General features: G+C 37.3%; 4 protein-coding genes and 1 non-coding gene across 5 annotated transcripts; 2 read left to right on the forward strand and 3 right to left on the reverse strand.

Moving 5' to 3' along the window:
- Nucleotides 1–170: 170 nt before the first annotated feature.
- On the reverse strand, nucleotides 171–8,168 carry LOC111785899 (histone deacetylase HDT1-like). Its single transcript, XM_087123732.1, has 10 exons — nucleotides 8,041–8,168; nucleotides 7,554–7,624; nucleotides 7,209–7,429; nucleotides 6,911–6,924; nucleotides 6,760–6,813; nucleotides 6,491–6,666; nucleotides 5,700–5,777; nucleotides 5,512–5,596; nucleotides 5,268–5,385; nucleotides 171–451 (listed from the first exon to the last, which is right to left on the reverse strand). The coding sequence occupies exons 1-10, from the start codon at nucleotides 8,051–8,053 to the stop codon at nucleotides 388–390; spliced, it is 894 nt and encodes a 297-aa protein (XP_086979858.1). The 5' UTR covers nucleotides 8,054–8,168; the 3' UTR covers nucleotides 171–387.
- LOC111797782 (small nucleolar RNA Z247) lies at nucleotides 1,249–1,388 on the forward strand. The gene has a single exon (XR_002815607.1). It is a non-coding gene; the product is annotated as a small nucleolar RNA Z247 (small nucleolar RNA).
- A 1,424-nt stretch (nucleotides 8,169–9,592) lies between the features above and the next one.
- On the reverse strand, nucleotides 9,593–11,113 carry LOC111794380 (uncharacterized protein At4g22758-like). The gene is made up of 2 exons (XM_023676352.2): nucleotides 10,549–11,113; nucleotides 9,593–10,442 (listed from the first exon to the last, which is right to left on the reverse strand). The coding sequence occupies exons 1-2, from the start codon at nucleotides 10,916–10,918 to the stop codon at nucleotides 10,255–10,257; spliced, it is 558 nt and encodes a 185-aa protein (XP_023532120.2). The 5' UTR covers nucleotides 10,919–11,113; the 3' UTR covers nucleotides 9,593–10,254.
- A 3,039-nt stretch (nucleotides 11,114–14,152) lies between these two features.
- EMB1211 (MORN (Membrane Occupation and Recognition Nexus) repeat-containing protein) lies at nucleotides 14,153–19,615 on the reverse strand. The gene is made up of 11 exons (XM_023677631.2): nucleotides 18,899–19,615; nucleotides 18,397–18,468; nucleotides 17,778–17,867; nucleotides 17,502–17,675; nucleotides 17,175–17,265; nucleotides 17,011–17,073; nucleotides 16,875–16,941; nucleotides 16,368–16,471; nucleotides 16,156–16,282; nucleotides 14,943–15,688; nucleotides 14,153–14,684 (listed from the first exon to the last, which is right to left on the reverse strand). Exons 1-11 carry the CDS (start codon nucleotides 19,513–19,515, stop codon nucleotides 14,283–14,285), a joined length of 2,553 nt encoding a protein of 850 aa, XP_023533399.2. The 5' UTR covers nucleotides 19,516–19,615; the 3' UTR covers nucleotides 14,153–14,282.
- Nucleotides 19,616–21,158: 1,543 nt separating this feature from the next.
- LOC147792602 (uncharacterized) lies at nucleotides 21,159–22,916 on the forward strand. The gene is made up of 4 exons (XM_087123902.1): nucleotides 21,159–22,203; nucleotides 22,280–22,444; nucleotides 22,532–22,639; nucleotides 22,747–22,916. The coding sequence occupies exons 1-4, from the start codon at nucleotides 21,159–21,161 to the stop codon at nucleotides 22,914–22,916; spliced, it is 1,488 nt and encodes a 495-aa protein (XP_086980028.1).
- The last annotated feature ends 19 nt before the right edge of the window (nucleotides 22,917–22,935 follow it).

Here is a 22,935-nt window from a genome sequence, read left to right on the forward strand (position 1 = left end):
ATTTAGAATTTTTAATAGATTTATGCTTTAATATCATCATGTTTACTATTTAGTATTGATTAATGATTAAGATTAATGAAGTAATCAATTAAATGTGAATATCGCATCGATACGAAAAATGAATATATTCTAAAATAAAAAGATTGTGCATTTTTGTTATAACTCAGAAGGATTAGCTGAACTAAGATTGATTTTCTGAAGTGTTCCCTAACAAATTATAATGATATTGAAGTCCTAAACACAGAATAATATAATTTCAGCCATGGCTTCTCGTTTTATAATCAAATGTCGACACGAAATCTCAGCCATGGTGTGACGACCTATCTTAGAGAATAACATATTGGAGCTGCAAAATAATATGTTATCCTTCACTGCTAACTCTTCTTTTCACTTACCACCACTGTGCTTTGCTTTACCGTGCGACTGAAGGGCACCGTCCGAACCAAAGGACCTAAACGAACAACAGAGGACATGACTGTTAAACCTAAAATAGATCATAACTGTATATACTAAAATAGTCTAAGATTTACTAGTTTATGATTTGAAGGGTTTGTTACCAAATCTATGATTTTATGGTTTGTTACCAAATGATAGATTTGGAATGTAATCTTCATTATACGCATCTATAAATACATGAGGTCGTGACCCATATAGGTCATCGTGCCATTCAATCTAACATGGTATCAGAGCCAAGGTTTATTTTTTAAACTCCTCGCCATGTCTTCTTCCTCCTCTCCATCCACCATCTCCAACACCGTCTCAACTACCATGGCGACTTTTGGCCTTAAACAATATCCAATCCCTCTACACCATGTTGTCACAATTCGTCTAACCAAAAACAACTTCATCATATGGCGTGCCCAGCTCCTCCCCTACCTACGGAGTACGAAGCTTATGGGCTACCTCGATGGCACCAATGTTGCACCTGCCAAGCTGATCCCTTCCTCAACTGCTGCTGGTGCTGAGCTGGTCTCTAATCCGGCCTATAATCAGTGGTATGATCAGGATCAACAAGTCCTTAGCGGCCTTCTCTCCTCCATGTCTGAGGAGATTCTTCATGATGTGGTTGCCGCTACTACGTCCAAGGAGGCGTGGGATACCCTGCAGCGGATGTTTTCATCGTCAACTCGTGCTCGCACTACTCAGATTCGTGTTGAGCTTGCCACGTCCAAGAAACGAGATCAATCTGCTGCAAATTATTTTTGCAAGATCAAAGGGCTAGCCACCGAGCTGGCCGCCGCCGGCTCTGCCTTGCAGGATGATGATGTGATCGCGTATCTTCTCGCTGGTCTTGGCCCTGACTATGATCCCTTCGTCACCTCAATGACTACCAAGAGTGAAGCCCTCACCCTTGATGATGTGTTTGCACATCTAATGACGTATGAAGCTCGCCAACTACAACACCAGGCTGAACTTCAGTTAAATCTTGGATCTTCTGCCAATTATGCTAGTCGTGGTGGTCAGCAGAAGAATCGTGGGCGTAGGGATCGCGGTCGTGGTCGTTCTCAAGGTTATGCACCCTCTCGTCCTGCTGGTGATCGTCGTGGCCCTTCTGCTCGTCCTTCCTGCCAGATCTGCGGCAAAGTGGGGCATACTGCTATCCGCTGCTGGCATAGGATGGATGAGTCCTATCAAGATGAACCTTCTTCTGCTCCTCCTACGGCACTGGCGGCTACTTCCTCTTACAAGATTGACCCAAATTGGTACAGCGACACAGGCGCTACGGACCATATCACCAGTGACCTGGATCGTCTCGCTGTGCGTGAACGTTATCATGGAGGTGAACAAGTTCAAGTCGGCAATGGAGCAGGTTTGCGTGTTTTGCATACTGGTCATTCTCTAATTAATACTGCTACTCGTCCTCTTGCGTTGCGTAATATTTTGCATGTGCCTGAAATTTCCAAACATCTTCTTTCTGTTCATAAATTTTCTCGTGATAATGACGTATTTTTTGAATTCCATCCTTGGCATTTTTCTATAAAGGATCGACAGTCGAGGAAAAGTCTCCTAAATGGGAGGTGTGAATCTGGTCTTTATCCTATTAAGCCATCCGATGTCGATAATCTCAAGCACGCCTTGGTGAGCAGATCTACTACTCACGCCCAATGGCATGCTCGTCTTGGACATCCTTCATCTCAAGTAATAAAATCCATTTTGCGTCTAAATAATATTTCGTGTGCTAGTGAGTCATCTTTGTCAGTTTGTAATGCGTGTCAGTTAGCAAAGAGTCATCGATTACCATATACTAGTTTTTCCCATAGGTCTTCGTCACCTTTGGAACTTATTTTTTCGGATGTTTGGGGCCCTGCACCTCCATCTGTTGGGGGTTTTAAATATTATATTAGTTTCATTGATGATTTCAGTAAATTTTCGTGGATCTATTTGATGCATGATCGTACAGAAGCTCCTCGTATATTTTTGCAATTCCAAGCTCATGTTGAGCGCCTCCTAGATACTAAAATCAAGTGGGTTCAATCTGATTGGGGTGGGGAATATCAGAAAATTCACAACACATTTTTTCGTTCCCTTGGAATTGGTCATCGTGTTTCGTGCCCTCACACACATCAACAAAATGGGTCTGCTGAACGCAAGCATCGTCATATTGTTGAAACTGGCCTAGCCCTTCTAGCTCATGCTCATGTACCTATTAAATTTTGGGACGACGCGTTTCTTACAGCCACATATCTCATCAATCGTCTTCCTACTCGTGTCATCGATAAAAAATGCCCCTTAGAGCTTCTTTTTCATACCCCACCAAATTACTCCTTATTAAAAATTTTTGGGTGTGCTTGTTGGCCTCATCTTCGTCCTTATAACAAACAAAAGCTCTCTTTTCGATCAAAGGAATGTGTCTTTCTAGGCTACAGTTCTTCACATAAAGGGTATAAGTGTCTTGACACCGATTCTGGTCGTGTCTATATGTCTAGAGATGTCATATTTGATGAAAATGTTTTTCCATTCAAGAGAGCCTCACCTAATTCTTCCCCAATCATGCAGTCGACGCATAATGCCCCTGATTTGTGCACCTTGCATTTGGGTAATAGCAGTACTAATTTGGAGAATGATCACATGCATATGTCTGGGCCTACTAACTCTTTGGATGCAGAAAATTTGGTGTCTACATCAGCTTCGGAATTGCCGCAACAATCCTCCGCGTCGCTGCCATTCGAATCGGCGTTGGTTGTTCCGCCAATGATTGAGGCATCGGCTTCTCCGCCAGCAGATGATATTGCGCAATGCCCGGTCGAATCCTCGGCCGTTGGTCAACCAACTGCTGTAGCATCGGTTGCTCCCCTCGCAACGGCTGATACGGCCGTCCCCTCAAATGTGGATTCTGCACCTACTACTCATCCGTATGGTACTCGATTGAAGCACAATATCAAGAAACCCAAGGTGCGTACAGATGGAACAGTAACATATCTTGTAGCTCGGTCTTCTGCCTCTGAACCTACTTCACATATTACTGCTATGGAGCATCCCCTCTGGCGTCAGGCAATGAATGATGAATTTCAGGCACTTCAAAAAAATAAGACATGGCACTTAGTTCCTCCTCGTGCTGGTCTTAACGTTATTGATTGCAAATGGGTTTTCAAACTCAAACAAAAGCCAGATGGCTCTATTGATCGCTACAAAGCACGCCTGGTTGCTAAAGGTTTTAAACAGCAGTATGGCGTCGATTATGATGATACCTTTAGTCCAGTTGTTAAGCCCACTACCATTCGGCTCTTATTATCTCTTGCTATTTCTCGTGGTTGGGCTATTCGGCAGATTGATATTCAAAATGCTTTTCTTCATGGCCTTCTTAATGAAGATGTTTATATGAAGCAGCCCCCTGGATTTGTGGATTCTCAACACCCTGGTTATCTCTGCAAGCTGGATAAGTCGCTTTATGGCCTTAAACAAGCTCCGCGTGCCTGGTTTTCTCGCCTTAGCTCCAAACTATTACAGCTGGATTTTACACCTTCAAAGGCTGATGTCTCTCTTTTTATTTTTAACAAAACGGGCATTCAGATGTATATTCTCATCTACGTTGATGATATTATTATCATCAGCTCATCTTCTACGGCTACTGAGAAACTTCTTACACAGCTTCAGGATGATTTTGCCGTCAAGGATCTTGGTATTTTGAGTTATTTTCTTGGGATTGAGGTCCGCCATACTTCTAGTGGACTTATTCTGACACAACATAAATACATTCGAGATTTATTAGCCAGAACCAATATGCTCACCTCCAAAGGTGTGCCCACACCTATGCTTCCCAGTGAGAAGTTGTTATTGAATGGTGGTGAAAAGCTCTCACCTGAGGATACTACTCGCTATCGAAGTGTCGTTGGTGCTCTCCAATATTTGTCTCTGACACGTCCTGATATATCCTTCTGTGTCAACAGAGTGTGTCAGTTCATGTCCTCTCCGACTTCTATACATTGGGCGGCAGTCAAACGAATTCTCCGTTATCTACATGACACTATTGATATGGGTTTGTGTCTTACAAAGTCCAGCACTGATTTGTTGAGTGCCTTTTCAGATGCTGATTGGGCTGGGAATCCTGATGATCGTCGAAGCACTGGAGGCTATGTGATCTTCTTTGGTGGCAATCTTATCTCTTGGAGTTCGAGGAAACAATCGACAGTTTCTCGTTCTAGTACGGAAGCCGAATATAAGGCGGTTGCTGATGCCACTGCCGAATTAATTTGGATCCAAGTTCTCTTGCGTGAGCTCGGGATCTCGCAAGCGCGAGCGCCTAGCCTATGGTGTGACAACATTGGTGCCACCTACCTATCCGCCAATCCAATCTTTCATCGACGGACGAAGCATGTTGAGGTTGATTATCACTTCGTTCGTGAACGAGTATCGACTCGTCAGCTTGATGTTCGACTCATATCTTCCAAGGATCAGCTCGCCGATATCATGACAAAGCCACTGCCAGCTCCTTCTTTTAGCTATTTTAGGCGCAATCTGAACTTAGTAGTACATCGTCCAGATTGAGGGGGGGTGTTAAACCTAAAATAGATCATAACTGTATATACTAAAATAGTCTAAGATTTACTAGTTTATGATTTGAAGGGTTTGTTACCAAATCTATGATTTTATGGTTTGTTACCAAATGATAGATTTGGAATGTAATCTTCATTATACGCATCTATAAATACATGAGGTCGTGACCCATATAGGTCATCGTGCCATTCAATCTAACAATGACATTAGCATCGTCGGGTCGCTTCCAATGATAGATGAGTAAAATGTATATATATAGAGAACAAAGAAACCTGTCGCATGATTTGCAAGAGAACTGGCCACCGGATTTTGGAGTGGCTGCTTTGGCTGGGGTTTTCACAGGTTTCTTAGCAGGGTGGGGAGTGGCTGTATGGCCGCCCTTTTTAGCATCTGGCAACAAACAACTAATAAGTTCAGGACCAATTTAAATCAATGGGGCTTTTAATGGCGTACCAACAAACAAATTTGAGGCTTATTAACATTAGTAGGAAATAAATGAATGGTTAAAAGAATCACCCGACTTCTCAGCCGAAGCTAGCTTGGACTTCTTAGAAACAGGGGTCACGGAGGCCTCATTCGACCTCTTCTTGTTCGATTCGACCTACAAGAGCACACGAGATGATAAAAATGATGCTAAAAGAAAACTATAAATGAGCTTCACTAGATGTTTCAATATAGAAGTTACACGAGGAGTAAAAATACACCTTTTTCTTTGGTGTCTCCTCCTCACTCTCAATATCATCATCTTCATCATCAGAGTCACTGTCAGATCCGAGCATTTCCTGCAATTTATCAACATAATTTCATTATCTAATGAATACTAAGCAACTAAACAAAAAGGGTTCGGGGTTATAGCTGGGACAATGCCCAAATCAAAATTGAAGAACAATCAAAAACCTCAAAAGGTCGCCATGACAAGATTAACTAATTGAATAGATAAAATTCCAAAACCACAAATGGTGAAAGCTTGTTGCGTGAATCATAAAGAACAAATATGTTTAGGTTGCATATCATTTCCTTGATGCAGTGTTTTGAAAGCACATGAAGAGGCCTATCCTGATGACTTCCATAATAATAAATATAGAAGCGAACCAAAGGTGTCATTACTACAATCCAATATTGAAAAAACTCACAGTAAGAACCAAATTAATACCAAGAGTCATTATTGAATCATGTATACTTAGTGATCCCAATTTCATATGCATGACTGATATTAACGAGATAGACAAGAAATACGATAACCCTCAAGAACTTAGGCACAAGACAAAACAAAGGTGAGGGATTTGTTATTGGGGAGCACACAGTAGGAAAATGTAACTAAAATATTTACATATGAAAAAAGTCTTTTATTAAGAATACTAAAATAATGACAATTTCAACTCCCTTCTTATTGCAAGGTACCTGTGTCATGCTCTTCAGGCAAGGAAACAAAAACGTCTTTTTCGATCATTTCTCCCAGAATATAATAGATGCAAAAGACTTTGATTTCAATTACCTCATCAGACTCATCACTTGAATCCTCATCATCAGATTCATCGTCATCTTCAGAATCGTCATCCTCGTCCTCCTTGCTTGGTTCAAGAGACTTAGAATGTGTCTTCTTTGAAGTTTCGGGCTTCAAAGAACTATGTTTTCCCACAATAGATTTCTCCTCCTTCTGGCTAGGTTTTCCTGAAAGTAGATCATCACGAGATAAGGAGGCAGTGCCAAGAATATTTCTAGTAACCAAACTCCTATTATATTTACACGATCGAATGCAATTACCATTCGGCACATGTTGCAGAGCAAGTTCCTCGTCCTCTGAGCCAAAATCAGAATCTGAAATGAGAAAACACACACTCAGCTAATCAGTTTCATAATCAGAAACAGAAAGGATCTGTCTGGGTACTAGACGTGTGAATGCTTAAAAACTTACCAGAATACTCTTCAGTGGAAAAGAGAAGACAAGATATAAGAGTTAAGGAAGAAACGGATACTAGAAATAAATGAAAATAGAGGTGTAAAAACAAATGTCATCATATTAAATAGCATAACTGACTACCAAGATAGCTATAATTCCCTTGAAACCAAACTCATAGGCTATGATAGCACAATCTTAAAATCAAATAAGAAATGTGGCTTCTGACTTCAATTACAACAACCATAAAATGAAACAACTCAGTATCATTGTTACAAGGGGAAACAAAATCCCTCAAGCTGGTAAGAAAGGATATTGTTCTTGGTCTTCTGCAGAAGCCTGGTATCCCATACAGTAAATACTTCCACTCTTCCCGTTGTGTGAGAGCTCAAATTCCTTCTCGAACACGAGATCAAATGATAGCTGAGGGAACTTCTCTGCAGAGAGAATTCCCAGAACAAGCTTCTGTTCATCAATCTTCAAAAAAATAGTCACGGATTCCTTCGATTTGTCCTTCTTTAATTCACCCAGAGTAGCCTGCATAAAAAGATTTCATCAAGTTAACTATAATGGGGGATTGATATCAAACAAAGAGGCTAAAGGGCTCAACTGGGCAAAAATTCTAAAATAAAGTCTACAACTACAGCAGCAACAACAGTACCTGTGATAGATGCAGATATTTCTGATCTCCAGGCTTCACAGAGAGTGCCTGACCAGGCTTAACCTCAACACCTAAGAACACAAATCCATCATGAACTTTCAAGAATTCACAAGTATTTGTCAATTAAAATATTACGAGACAACATTATCACACTGAGACATCCATAAAACATCAGTTTATGCATCTGCTTCATACATTACGACAAGTTGTTCATCTGAAAGTTCCAAAATTCAAACGGATACAATAGTATATGTACCCAACCCTTTAAACCTCCAGGGCAAACAAGAAAACAGGATGAAGAAGCTTCAAACGAGTAATTCAATAACTTTCTAAAACTCTTATAAACTACATAGACGATGACAGGATAAATGCAGGAGAAAGAATTATGAGTACGAAACAAAATGCAGAAGTGAATAACTCATAGCTGTTTAAACACGTTGAAACTTCTTAGCTTAAGCCAACAAGAACAAAAACCAGGATCACATACCCCAGAACTCCATTGACAGAGCGGGAAGAACCAGAGTAGGGCTTTAGGAATATGTTGAAGAGGAAGTGAATATGTTGAAGAAGAAGGAAGCCAGAAGCTTTTAAAACAGCTTATAAGGGAATTGCCGCCAGGTTTTTGGATGGTTAGGGTTTCAAATAACCGCATAAATTTAATTATCGGTTTGGGCCTAAGAATTCAATTAATTGTTTGGGCCGGACAGTTAAGCCCAGTTGATTGTCTGTTTATCTGGGCCCACTTAAGTATAGACGGTTTAACTTAATTCTTTAATTAAATAATATATAATCTAATATCAATTTGAATAATATCGTAATTGTGACGAATACATTATTTAATCGTTGAATAATTTTGACAAAAAAAAAAAAAAAAACTAGGTTTAATATCAATTGTCTTTAAAATATTTTTAAAAAATAACTTCTTATTTTATCAAATAAAATAATATATTTGATTACGGATATAGAATTAAAATAGAAATTTTTATTCTTGCTCAAATATAATAAAGATATTTTCAAAAAATAATAAATTGTAAGGTATATATTTCATTTTATTTATAAATATCTTATTTCATTTCAAATTCAATCTAATTATTTTTTTCAATGTTAGGTATGGATTTATTGATCAAATGGTTAACTCAATTATTGTTCCTTTACAACCGTTAAATTTGATATTTTTAATAATTGATGAAATTTGATGTTGAAAAAAAAAATTTGCATAGTATCGAACAAACAACGTATAAAAAAAATTACATGACGTCAATTAAAATTTTAAAATAAAATAAAACAATTTACAATTTACTTTATCCTATACTTACCTCTTAACATGGCGTTTCTTTAATAGTTTTATTTATATGGAAAACAAAAGGTAAAAAATGTTTAAATTTTATATTAAGCATCAACAAATATAATACTATACCGTAAAATTTATTTTCAAGTATTGTGATCCATTATTTAGAATTATTGGCTAATTATTCATTTATTTGCAATATAAAAACTATAAAAATTCAATCAGGACATTACTTTGGACTAACGTATATTCAAAAAGTTATTTAATATTTATGTTCTCAAAGTCGTGGCTGCAATTATTCATTTTTAAGAGTGGATGGAAATTAAAATGAAACTAATTAATTAATTAATTAAAAACAAAATAGCTCACAAAGAATGATGCACGTGGAAGTGCTGTTTATGATAAGATTGAAAATAACATTCAATTTGAATGGTTCCATTAAATAACATAAATGATACCCTTTTCAATAAAAAATTAATATTTCTTTTCAAAATTTTGGGAGCCATACAAATAGATATTCACTATATTATAATTTTTCTGTATTAAATAGGGAAGGATATTTGTAACTTCAAATATAAACATTATTTACTAAATAAAAATATATCAATTAATTATTATCTTAAAAGTTGTTGATTTAATTTTTTTTATTAGTTATATAATTGTAGTTTATTTCAAAGAAATCAACAAATGGCTATAATAAACTAGATAAATTAAATGTAAATCCTTTATAATTCAGTAATTAAAAATAATATAATCAAAATCGACTGTAATATGTGTTTATTTAAGAAAGAATTAAATGCATAAATGGGTTTATAGGATAAAAATGAAATAATATAGTAAATGATGGGGCAATATCTGAAGAGTGCGTATGAACATTGAACTTGCAGGGAAACGTCTCTCTCAGCTATTTCAAGTAGAACATGTTTTGCCCTTTCATCACCAATTTGTTTCACGAAGCATCCAAAACTCACACGGAATTTCGGGATTTTTCCTGCTGCTGCTCTGTTCCGTGATCTGGAAGTTTCAGAATCTGAGAATGATTTGTGAAAAGGACGAACATCTCAGGCCACACAATTGAATTCAGCACCATTTTCACTGGAAAATTTTAGTTTCCAGCTCTAAATTAAGCTAGCGGATCTCTGAAATCTATATTCTGTACATATTGAATACTGAAAAATTTCCGTGTCGATCCTGAGCAAGCAAGCGAAGAACAGAATTGTAGAAATATTCCCTCTCTGTTGCTTGATCGAATTCTGATATTAATCGCACCAAGGAATTGCAGATTGCTTAAGAACTTTTACGAAGTGTGGAGATACTTCTAGGATTATTTATATGGCGAAGAGAATTTGAAGACGATTTTTCACAGAGGCGGATTGAAGGTATGAAGGAAATCGATTCGATTTATGGCGGTATCTAAATCCGGAATTCGATGAATTTGAACCAACTGAAACCGCTGGAACTCTTCGCGTTTTCTTTGGCCTGTGTCGAGCAGGACGACGACGATGAAGAAGCTAATAAATCGTCGTTATCCTCCGATTTTCTAGGGCACAGAAAGAAGTTTCTAGATCCCAAGGCGATTAGCTTCTCATCCTCATTCAAACCTGAGATTCAGATCATTACCTCGTTAGAATCGCCCGCGAAATTCATAATAGAACAAAAATCAATCAAAATCAACCGCGGTTGCGAGGTTTATGATCGATTCCTTACTTTCTAAGCTGAATTGTGAATAATGGAGGTCGAAGGCGGAGGGATCTGCAGTCGGCAGAATTGGTCGGCGGGCTTCCTTCAAGTATTGACGTACGGTCGCGGCCACAAGATCGGCGACGGTCATATCCGGCGACATCAACACTTGTAATGGACCTAGACTGCCCTGAATCGTCACGTTGAAAAGTAACTTCGTCATCTTCGGCCGTCCATCCAGCGACGGCGCCGATAAACCTAGATTCTTGAACGACAATAACTCCGGATCCGTCTTCGGCCGCCGGAGCGTCGCCGCAGTCTTCGTCGGTTTCTCGCCGTGGAACGACGACGACTTCTCTGTAAGTTTCCCCTTCCGGTACGACTTAGGGTTCGGCATCTTCGACTCGAAAAGAAAATGAGGTACTCTTCTTGTTACCTCAGTTTCCGGACGCGGAAATCGAGAGCTTCGCAGGAGCTACCCTCTGAAATTTCCCGTCCCCGGCCAGCGGCTGTTGGACCCAGCTTTACGGCGGCGATAGTCGTGGTAGAGAATTGAAAGAGAGTAGAAACGTTCTGTGATGAGACGATTAAGTTAAGCGCATTGGATATTTATAGTAAGCGAAAACCGATGACCTGGAGGAAAGCAGTAGGAATATTCTCGTGAACGGGACGGGCTATAGCCGGTTCCTCGAGTAAGTTGGACTATTTTGGGCTTCAACATTGGGCGGCTTGGCCTCTCCAATTACTAATCGGATATGGACAACCGGCTATTGCCCGTAGACTATCGGCTAGACCCGCCTCCTCAATTACTTTCTTCATTTTTTTCCCATTTAAGTAAAAAAAAAAAAATAAATAAAAGCATTTTACTTCGAGCAAAACTTACGTGCAGCTGCAGCACGTGAAGAAACTGTGTGAAATCGTGTAACACGTGGCGCCATGAGATTGTGCCAAGTGGCCGCTATTTCCAATAAATTAGAGACGTGAATTATTTGCAAATGGTGTCCACACGGATTTCTCCGTGTTTACTGTTTATTGATTGAATATTTTGTTTTGATATAATAAGCATTTAATTTATTTTTAAAAATAAAAATTAGGAATCGAGTAATTATTGAAATTATGAGTTTATAAATAAAATAATTATATTAATTGACACGACATATTTTTGGTGAAATCAAATATAAAGTCACACAAATTTATATATATCATTGTTGTAGTCGTGCCTTTGACTTAGTCAACTTTTCTTTTCCTCACTCTCGAGCAAATTTTGGTCATCCTAGAGCACACACAGAGGACAAACATGTTGGGATATGGAGCCTTGGTACCGGGTAGAGATATAATTGGAAGATATTTTGTAAATATGCGGTAGAGATATATTTAGAAAATATTTCGTAAAGATTTAATAGAAATATATTTGGAAGATATTTTCGTAAAGATATGATAGATATATATGGTAGATATTTGGTAAATATTTGATAGAGATATATTTGTTAGATTATATCATTTAAATGTTTGGGAGCTATATTTAGTAAATTAAAAACCGAGCAGTGTTATGAAAATGTACTATTTTCATTGTCTATTTTCTCTCTTACTGTAAAGTCATCGATTATAAAACTTTTAGCCAATATTCCTCCTTATATTATCTCTCTCATGTTATTTCTGTTCATCTTGATCGAGTGTGCGCGTTGTTGAGCGATCCTAACAATTGGTCTCAGAGCTAACAACTAGTATTGATCATAAGAAAACAATTTATGCCTAATTGGGTGTTTATATAAAAGTTGTTCAGACCAATATTTACTGAGTACATGAAGAGAGAGAAATACAGTAATGAATTTATGTTCGAAGTCACTATCTTTCAAGTATCATATTTCCAAACCGAGCGTTGTTAAACAAAAATTTAATTTTAAAGACAAAAAAAAAAAAAAAAAAACTTGAAGTATTGAGTTATATCGTGAACTTGAACAAGCGGATATGATACTAAGTGCATATAAATGTGAGATGCAAACAGTCAAATTTCACGTCAACATATGATCTTTCTTTATTTTAACATTGACGAGCGTCAAATAAAAAATGTCTTGAAACGTATTATAAGAGGAGGCATGATGTCAGCTTCTCACCGTTCATAAATTTAGATGCTTAAGTGAGCTATCACGTAACACATACATAATCATCGACCGAGCGGATAACTGCTTCAAGTGGCTTCATGAAATGATGTAACCTGAAAGACAATGTTAGGTGACACAATAAATGTTCATAAAGTGGATTGATCCGAAATTGCAAGTTGGGACCGTAAATTTAAGGAACAATAGGGGACCTCTTGTAGTAGCCAAAAATGAACCACGTGCTTGTCACGTGCTTCGCCATTCCCTTATGGTTGAAGAGCGTGCAAATAATTGCGAAGATCCAGACATCGAACCAATTATTATTTTTAGATAATATTAAAATCCTCAATACGCAATGTTTTTTTATTTAATTTTAATTAATTAATTACTTACTTTTAACCATTTAATTTTTTTTTTTTTTTTTTTTTGTCTTGTTATTGTTGGATGAAAGTCCCACATCGATCAATTTAAGGAATGATCATGAGTTTATAAGTGAGAAATACTATCACCATTAAATGAAGTCTTTTGGGGGAGTCCAAAGCAAAACACGTGAGAGCTTATACTTAAAGTGGATAATATCATACCATTATGGAGAGTCGTGTTCGTATAAGATGGGATTAATTTTTTTTTATTTATATATTTTAAAAAACTAAAAGAGCAATAATTATCAAACAAATATTAATTAGGTTAGGTTGCAATTGTTAGGCATAACAAAATAGAAAAAAACAAACTCCAATAACATTTGTACTAAAAGAAATTAAATAATAAACTATTTTTGGTATAATTATATGAGTTTATTTTATTTATTTTGTGTTGTGGGTTTGTCTGGGGAAGGCATAACATTATGTGGACTGAAATGGCATGTTTAAGTCACTACTGCCACTCTGCAACTGGCTGCTTGATGACTCAAGTTGAGCATTTATGTTTGGTTTTTCAAATGTTGTCTATTTGTTGTTTCCTCATAAAAGTTCCTTAAAAGATAATGAACAATTGATTGGATATGTCTTGCAGGACATGATGAACAGTCAACAATTGTCTCCGGGAATATTGGATTAGCAGTCCATGTTTGACCCATCCAACAAGAAGCTTCCTGGTTTGAATGTTAAGACATTTGACGATCACTTGTCACTTAGCTATGTTAGGTAAGATTTTAGTTTCAACGGACTCCCAATTATTGTATTTTCGGTATTTCGTTGGAGAGAGAGAGTTCACAAGGAGTAGGAAACGGTCCATGTTGCTCTTCTTATTTGATATCGTGTTTGTGAGATCCCAAATCGGTTAAAAAAGAGAACGAAACATTCTTTACAAGATCTGAAAGGAAAAATCCAAAGAAGACAATATCTACTAGCAATGAGGGAAAACCTGAAAGGAAAAGTCCAAAGAGGTAATATAGCTTAGGCCGTTACAGTGTTAAATTCCCGGGTTGGAGAATCCATCCTGATTGAATATTCAAACAAGAACCAAAAATGTGAAAAATTTAACAATAAAAGAACCCATCCTCTTAAAAATGTGTGGTAACAGAGACAAACAAGTTAATCTTAAAAGCGGCCTGAAACCAATTTCATCGCTATGTGATGTACGTTTAAAGAAATACAACTAATCCAATGTAGTTCTTGCAAAATTTATCTCTGAAATCAAGTGAAGAAAAAGTTATACAAAAGCCTATCTTTTGGTAGTTTCTGCATATGATTCCAACTCATCTAATGGTGTGTGCCAAGACAGTATGCTGTGTTTAATCCCTCCTGTTTCGGAGAACTGACCGTTACACATCGGAAACTCGTCGGGATTTAACGAAACTAAGTGGTGGTATGAATGAGATTCAGCTCTTGAACGCAGCTGCAGCTGCAATTTCTTTTGAATTGGGTGGATTCTGGATTTGTTCTGCAATTTTGATGGTACAATGGCCTTCAAGCTTCCCCTTGAGCTTGGCATCCTTGGAAAACAGACTGAATGAAACGATTCTGAGCAACAGTGGCGGTCATCACGTGAGGACGGCGGTGGTGCCTTTAACGTTGATCTACCCTTGGTCCAGGGCAAAATGGATTGAATCAGTCTGGATGGTACCTGCAAAACAAGGTTGAAGGAAAACGGCCATAATTTAAGAGATCATCCCTAGAAAAAACACAGGAAAAAGTAACTATTAAGAATCACGACTCTCCACAATGGTATGATATTGTCCACTTTGAGCATAAACTCTCATGGCTTTGCTTTGGGCTTCCCGAAAAGACTTCATACCAATAGAGACGTATTCCTTACTTATAAACTCATAATTATTCCCTAAATTAGCCAACGTGGGACTCCCTCCCTCGACGAGTAACTCACCCCTGAAACAAGAGTACTAGAAGCAAAATGGAGTGAAGCTGTAGAAAATGGTGAATCTCGTGGCTTGCTTGGCTTCTGATCAGCTGAAACAGAGCCAAAACTGGAAGGTGGAGCATCAAAACTAGACGGTGGAGCATCATCCCCGTCATCGTCTTCGTCGTCTTCGTCGTCTTCACCTTCCTCTTCGGCCGAAGCCTTTTTATCTTGGTTGGTTGATGAAGTAACATCTTCATCAAGCAAACCCTTCTTTGCTTCCTCTTCCTTTTCCTCTTCCTCTTTCTCTTTCCTTTTCAGCATCTCATCCATATCCTCTATTGCCTCTTCCAAACAAATTTCAGCTTCTATCAGTTCAAGTTCCTTTTCAATTAGTTGCTTCTTCAACTCACTCTCTTCCTTTTTCTCTTCAGCCCATTTTCCAATTTTTTCGAGTTTCGGTTTCAATCCCTTTTCCATGGTGGATACGAGCCGCATCAAGATGTTTTCCTTCTTTTCAGGTGTCTTTGTACCATAAAACTCATCAAAGCCAAGTGGTAAGAACTCGACCTTCTCCGGGTCTACATCTTCCTCTTCTTCCACCTGTGGCTGCCAAAACATGCGAACCCCATGCTCCTCATCCTCAACATAATTGATTAACCGTCCTGTTGGTGTGTGTAGGATGAGAGGATCTTCAGTATATACAAGCTTTGATGGATCTTCAGGATCAGGCTCTGGTTCCTTGTTGACGAGAACGAACTCGGGAGTATGATCTGCAAAGTAAATGTAGCTTAACGAACCAGCATAGAAGCAATTTTCGCAGAACAGTTATAGAAACAGAGACATAAAGCTTTTCTTACGATCAGTCTTTCACTTTCTGAGACAATTTTCAAGCATTCTATTCCTTCACGCATCATGAACAGAGGAGAAACTAACAACCATATAGACCATTTCAAAATTCCAGTTGCATGCTAAAGGGTAATTTCAGTTCTCCCATTTTCTAGTCCATTAAGCGTTCAAGTTTTCCATATAGTTTCGATACTCGACCCAGCAAATAGCCACTATCGACATTAAAATTTCCGAGTGCTAATGTAAGTAACATATTTAATTGGTTACGTATGCACTTTACCGTCATGCACAGCCAACTGGTTAACATTGGAAAGATGCAGACTAATCATTGAAGAGTTCTATTTGAAAGTCAGGGTGGGGGAGCTTGTCATCTTTAGCTATCAGGCCATACCTTGTGCCCACCAGTATTCAAGTTCTGCAGGCATTGGTAATCTCAGCGGAGCTTTATAAAACGAATTTAACCACATTTCTCTCTCCTCATCTACCTCGTGCACGTACGTTTTCCAGTAGTCAGGTACCTGGAGACATATCCATACATGTATCACTTAATAGTTTCTCCGTGATGCAGAGTTATAGCAGAATATAAACGAAGAGTCGACATACTTCGTAAAACTGATTGATGAAACCTGGCGCCATCCATGTATCTTCTTCCTCATAGAAATAGGGATGCTGAGGATCACCATATGGACCTCTCTCTTCTCTAATCACTGAGCAGATATGGTAAAACCAAAGCCATGAATGAAAGAAACGACATGTAATGATAATGGAGTGAATATTTTTCAAACCACTAATCATTAAAAACGCGAAGTGATCTCTGTCTATTACTAAATGCCTTGGTTACTATTTGTATTTACAGGGGTTTTAGTTAATGCGACGCAAGTTTTGGACCGACCTAATCCACGAGGAAGATAAAACAGTAGAGTTCATAGTCTTCTAGAGAATAAGGCACGACTTAACAAAACGAGAATGAAAAAATATGAACTGATATGCCAAATTCTAACCCAGAAAGCAATTGCCAGGATCATATGGCGTACCAGATCCCAGCCAACATACATTATTTACCCTAATGACTCCCTTCTAAGTACATTATTAACAGTGTAAGTGGCATACTTCCATCAGGTTTGTTGACAAACATTCGGGCCTTTGCTGCAGCAACTTCTGCTAAGCTTGCATGAAGCTGGAAAACAATGGCGTAAGAAAGCTATCATTCTGAGGTAAACATTAAGAGATAGCAACAATAGTATACCGCTGAAGTGTCCTCATCACATCCAGTAGAATCATACAACAGCTCCCCAAAATAGAACCTGCCCTGCTCACTCAGATTATACACTCAAATTCATTTACTACATTTGTTGTCCAAAAATGAAATCAAATTTTCAAATTAGAACAAAAAAAATGGGGTTAACCTACCCATATTGGACGTTCGTTAACTTCATACACTCCACATCCATGCATCCTGCCGTGCTTCCATTCACCAGCATAGCGGTACCGACCTTTCTCCCTAGCATGTGATGAATCACATCATCAAAGGTAAATCAACTCATTTCCTTATCCAAAAGAAAGATTAGGTTACTTCATTAATCTATATCTATCTTATGGGATAGCATTCTAAAAGTACGAATGCTTATGAATCCACCAGATTATCGAAAAAGGGAAAAGGGAAACGAAGTTATAGTGGCGATGTTTGGTTTAAATCATGCAGTTTATGTTTATTTGATGAAAGAACTAAGAACTTACGGTTTCCCTCCGAAATATTTGATCCATTCCTGTCTCTCGTAAAAAGGAATCTCATAATTTCCTCCAGCCAGATGGATACTATCTTCAATATCCATTTCCAGCCAATTTTTGTCTTCTGGAGTCATATAATCTCTCGAGATTATTTTTCCTTCCGCACGCATCTTTTTCTCGAGCCTGGAAAACGTGCAGAGAATAATTTAGTTCACATACTTCAAAGAGATTCTGCTTCCTTTCCATGTTAACACGTTAACAAAAAATCAAAATCACGAAACTTACTTGGAACCAGGCACAGGTTCTATGTCAGGAATATCAACCTCAACCACCCCATGACCCTCCATATTGTTCCGAACCCATTCACCTTCATACCTACAAAGGCAGAGATGCTTCAAGAATTAGTTAATAAACAATAAATCTACCACACGTTTGCACCGACCAGTGGAAAATAAAATAATAGTCATTAGGACAAACAAATTTCTTAACACAAAAGTAAATAAATATGAGATTAAAAAACAAAAATACATGATAAATATTGTTCTTGAGATGCTAAAAATGAAAGAAGAACAAAGCTGATCATTCAGTTAAAAGTGCATTTTAACGCGTGTTCTTTGTTTTGGTTACTTATTATTTCAAGCAGACAAAAAGACCTTCTCAGTAGAAACACCACACTCTCTTCCAGCAACAAATCTGGTTAAGTCATTAGCAGCAATGATCTTTTCAATTGTACAGATAATTGATATAACCGACATAAAATTCAGTACATCTTCCCCAAATTCTTCATATTTGTCCATTTTTAAAACAATGAAACATTTTCTCATCAGCTAGTTTAAGAGGGGCAACTTGCAAAACCATTGAAGTTTTGTACTGACATAAAAGATAAGATAATGAACAGACCGACCTGACCAGCCCCAGTTCAGCAACGTAAACACCTTTACCATGAGCCAAATCATCCCAAACAGTTCCTTCATACCTTGATCAAGAAAAAGCAAAAAATTAAGCCACGGATATTCAAACGCATCAGAGCACAAGAAACAGAGTGTTAATCATACATCAATTGCAAGGAAGAAGCGTCATAGAGAGGTTGAGCTGTACATGAACGAGCAAAAGATTTATGAACTATTAGTACATAGATTCTTCCGGCAAATGCCTGAGTACTTAAAGAGCTAGCTCGCATAAAAATTCATGTGAGGTAGCCAAGATTACAGCCAAATGCGATAGAACCATACAAAGGAGAACTTATTGGACTTCTAATTTGAAACTAACTAGGTGAATGCAGATTTTCAAATCCATATCCAACAGTTATTAGGAGTCAGCCATCATTCAATAATTTCACCAAAGGGGAGCTCTAAGAGGAAAATTCAAAACAGAAATGGAAAATTCAGGGGATATAGAAAACATACGAGCTTCCATCAGGAAAAATGTAGCTGACCCATTTGAGAAATTCCTCAATTCTATCCAATTCTTCAATCACTGATTTTGCATTTGGTATATCAAAATGGTTATCTGGAATTACAGGGTATGGCTTCCGATAAGGGACGTAGAATGGCGCTATCGGAGGATCTTTCCCAGCCTCAACCTCGTCCCTCATTACCTCCCAATCCTTCTCGTCAGCCCAAATTGGGTCCCAACCAGGCTTTTCCATTTCCAATGGAGCATCCATCCAAAGCTCCTGCAGGTCCTCCTCAGTCCAATTCTCAGGGTCTTTGGGAAAATCAAAGAGGTCTTCATGATACACAACGGTCTCTTCCTCCTCTTCTTGCATCTTCTTCACGAGCTTTCCGCCGAGGGCTTTATTAAGCCGTCTAATGTTCGCTTCCTCATTGTTGTCCGCCTCCGTCAGCTCCTCTGTCCGTCGAGTAAAAATGAGGGGTTCTTCCTCTTCGTATTCACCTTCCGATGCGTCGTCGGACTCATATTCGGATTCTGAACTATCCGACGAACTCAGGTCGTTTTGCTTTTCTTCTCTTTCCTCCTTCTGTTGAGAGGCCACGGTTTCACTTGAGTCGCCATCGGCCATTGTAGTTGCTGAGGAAAAGAAAGAGATACAGAATTTGTTGGAGGAAGAAGGAAAGAGATAAGGTGGGAACTCAGAACTTAGCGCAGCTGCGCTGGTTACAAAGTTGAACTGTAGTAATCACTACTCTGGTCCTAGTTCCGTCTCGATATGGGTTGGGCTGGGCTTTAATAACTATTATGGGCCTAATTCCAACTGGTTGGGCTGGGCTGTAGTATCACGGCTTAGTTCCGACGGGCTGGGCTTTAATCAATATTATGGGCCTAATTCCGACTCGATATGGGTCTGGGCTGTAGTATCACGGCCTATTTCCGACTTGGGCTGGGCAGGGCCTAATTCCATTGGTCTTTATTGACTTGGGCTGGGCTTTTATTAATGAGTGGTTTATTTAGTTATTTATAGTAAAATAATTAATTAATTATATGTACTTTAATTTTTAAAATTAAAATTTATTTATTATCAAATAAATTTTATTATTATATTTCTTAATCTATTATATTTTTAAGTTAATAAAAAATTTCAAGAATACTTATTTTTATAATCTTCCACCATTTTAAATTATAAAAAAAAAACAAACAATAAAATTTAATTTTATAAATTAAAAAGAGAGAAAACAATTCATTCAATACATTTATTTCACCGAAGATTATTTTAAAATTTCTAAATTAATTAAAAAATATTTTCTATTTCTAAATTTATATTAAATTCTAAAAAAATATGACATTTTTTTTTATAATTAAACTTTAATCATTTTATCATAATTTCATTTTATATTTAGATTATTTTTTTTAATTTTAAATTTATTATATAATAGGTGGAGGCTAATAAGTTTAGCTCGGTCCTGCCAACATTTAAATAAAAAAAATATAAATAGGCTGTATCATTCATATTGAAATTTACAGATTTGCAGTCTATAAATCAAGTAAGTAACTTAAAATTAATCCGTCTATAAATCAAGTACTTAAAATTAATTTCTAAATCCAATTCTAGTATAAATTTCTAGTATCAATGGTAATTAGGAATATATAAGTTTTTTTTTTTTTTTCTAAATATTATATATGTTTCTGTTTAAATATTATATATTATATATTATATATATTTTTTTTTACACATATTATACATATAGGTGGTATAAAATTATGGTTTTTTTACACTACATATTATATATATAGGTGGTATAAAATTATGGGGACAAATTTAAGTTTTTTGCAATGATGAAAGTTTCACCGAAGGGTTTAGAGCGTACAATATCACAGATCCGTAATATCATACCATTATGAAGATCCGTAATTCTTAACATGGTATCAGAGTCAATCCTCCTATGTCGAACAAAGCACTAGCTATTTAAGGTGGAAATTCTTAACATGGTATCAGAGTCCATCCTTTTATATAGAACAAAGGACCAGTAACTTAGAGTGGAATCATTGTCAGAGTCGTGTTCTTCTAACATACCTAACAAAACTATTATTATTTTTATTTATTTATTTATTTATTATTTTTTTTTTTAAACCATCAAACATATAACAAAAAAATAAACTAGTTCTATCATTTTACTATATTTGGAAGATTTGATAGCAGACTAAATCTTTCAAATCACAATATTCCATATTTAAACTGATATTTGAGTGGTGATTCATACACCTCCAATGGCTGAAACATCCTTTCCAAATATCATGTCCAGAAATTGGAAACACGAAAATGGATTGGAAATGGAACCAACCATTTCAACTCCAATGGCTGAAATATCATTCCCATCTAGAAATTCTGATAAACACGAAAATGGATTGGAAATGGAACCAACCATTTCAACTACAATGGCTGAAATATCATTTCCATCTGATAAACACGAAAATGGATTGGAAATAGAACCAACCATTTCAACTCCATTGGAGTTGAAGAGAAAGAGACCACAGATTGAAACACGCAGAAAAAAGAAAAAGAAGAAAATGTACCGGCCAAAAGTGATCGGAGAAGGCAGAGCAAGGAAGAGATCAACCCAACCAGTAAAGCCAAAGCCAAAGCCGAGAGTAAGGCCAAAGCCAAAGCCGAGAGTAAAGCCAAAGCCGAGACCAAAAACCAACAAAATTGTTACTACTGTTAGAGGATGTCAGCAGAACAGTTATTCTGTACAAGAAAATGATCAAGTTCATATTATAGATAAAGTTCATATTATAGATAGTTGCAGAGATCTGGTAAATGAGAAAGCTTTACTCAATAATGCTACGGTTAGTTGCAAAGATCTAGTCTTAATTGGAAATGAACTGAAGAATGAGAAAGCTTCACCCACTTTTACTGTGAGTGAGACAGCTTCAGCAGAAGTTGCTAGCCTTGATGAAAAGGAATCCGCGGACGATCATTCAAAGAGTACAGTTATCCAAACCAAAGTCGGGTCGACCGGGAGGCTTTATGAATGGCTCCATGGAATACCACAGAAATGCAGGAGAAAAAGGAGTTCAAGGAGAAGGCCAGCAAAAATCACTAAGAGAACACCGTATGGATTGAGGTCTGGAAATAAAAAAGGCGAGGGATCAAGAAACAATCTACAGCCATTCATCTACTGCAAGAGAAAAAGGAGTCCAATGGTTAGAAGGTGTAACGTAGCTTCAGCAATTGAAGTCTGTAAACAGTTGCGGAGAAACACACATAAACATGCCTCCAACACAACAAAAGCAATAAAAAACAATGGCAGAGGTATTCTATTCTAATGTCTACGCTAATAATGCACTTATGAATTTAAACGTCCTAATGAAATTTTATGATATTTCAGATGATGATGATGAGACCACAAAACAGAAACTGGAGATTGAAGGAACACCAACAAAAGTATCAGATCAAACAACTGAAATGTATTATTCAGATGATGGCTATCAATCTCATTCTGCATTAAGTTCTAACGACAGAGAAGCATCTGTGGAAACAGCCATAGCAGAGGGTAATTTCTTTTCGCTTTACCATGAGAAAACATATATTACCATTGGCCTCTTGGGTCTTGAATGCAACAAGTTTGTGGCTTTTTCAGATTGGTCGGGTCAAACAACGCTCCCTGCAGTAACTTTCAAGTTTGCAGCTATCTTTAGGGAGGGGACTTTCTGGAAGATTGGCAATGCAATTCGTATTGAAACATTAAGTAGGACAATTAAGCTATGTTCATGTTGGCAACTTCATTTCAGCAGTGGTATTTAATTTATCTTTAAGAACGATTTATAGGTAAATGCTGACAGCATTTCCTTGCAGGTCACAACGGTAAGCAAACAATGAAATGGCTTGATATCAGACAGTTTTTGACTAATTTGAAGCTTATAAATGAAAAGAACCCATCAGGGACAGGCATTTCACTTCCTAGAATTATTACAGGTACTTCACTGTTGCTACGGGAAAAACTACTCTTCTTATCCCATAAGTAGCTTACTGTTATTTTGCTAT

Source organism: Cucurbita pepo, chromosome 5 (genome assembly GCF_057944985.1).
Source record: "Cucurbita pepo subsp. pepo isolate OVF chromosome 5, ASM5794498v1, whole genome shotgun sequence".
Taxonomy (NCBI): domain Eukaryota; kingdom Viridiplantae; phylum Streptophyta; class Magnoliopsida; order Cucurbitales; family Cucurbitaceae; genus Cucurbita; species Cucurbita pepo.

Excerpts from the sequence above, each read along its gene's own strand:
- EMB1211 (XM_023677631.2), bottom strand. The coding sequence starts at position 19,515 with ATGGCCGATGGCGACTCAAGTGAAACCGTGGCCTCTCAACAGAAGGAG. Across the intron at positions 17,266-17,501 it reads AAATATTTCGGAGGGAAACC|GGAGAAAGGTCGGTACCGCT; the intron begins GTAAGTTCTTAG and ends ATCACATGCTAG. Across the intron at positions 16,472-16,874 it reads TGTCAACAAACCTGATGGAA|TGATTAGAGAAGAGAGAGGT; the intron begins GTATGCCACTTA and ends ATATCTGCTCAG.
- LOC147792602 (XM_087123902.1), top strand. The coding sequence starts at position 21,159 with ATGGCTGAAACATCCTTTCCAAATATCATGTCCAGAAATTGGAAACAC. Across the intron at positions 22,204-22,279 it reads AATAAAAAACAATGGCAGAG|ATGATGATGATGAGACCACA; the intron begins GTATTCTATTCT and ends ATGATATTTCAG. Across the intron at positions 22,640-22,746 it reads AATTCGTATTGAAACATTAA|GTCACAACGGTAAGCAAACA; the intron begins GTAGGACAATTA and ends ATTTCCTTGCAG.
- LOC111794380 (XM_023676352.2), bottom strand. The coding sequence starts at position 10,918 with ATGCCGAACCCTAAGTCGTACCGGAAGGGGAAACTTACAGAGAAGTCG. Across the intron at positions 10,443-10,548 it reads TTCACAATTCAGCTTAGAAA|GTTTGAATGAGGATGAGAAG; the intron begins GTAAGGAATCGA and ends TCTGAATCTCAG.
- LOC111785899 (XM_087123732.1), bottom strand. Across the intron at positions 5,386-5,511 it reads AGCTTCGGCTGAGAAGTCGG|ATGCTAAAAAGGGCGGCCAT; the intron begins GTGATTCTTTTA and ends GTTTGTTGCCAG. Across the intron at positions 452-5,267 it reads TCTTGCAAATCATGCGACAG|GTCCTTTGGTTCGGACGGTG; the intron begins GTTTCTTTGTTC and ends TTGTTCGTTTAG.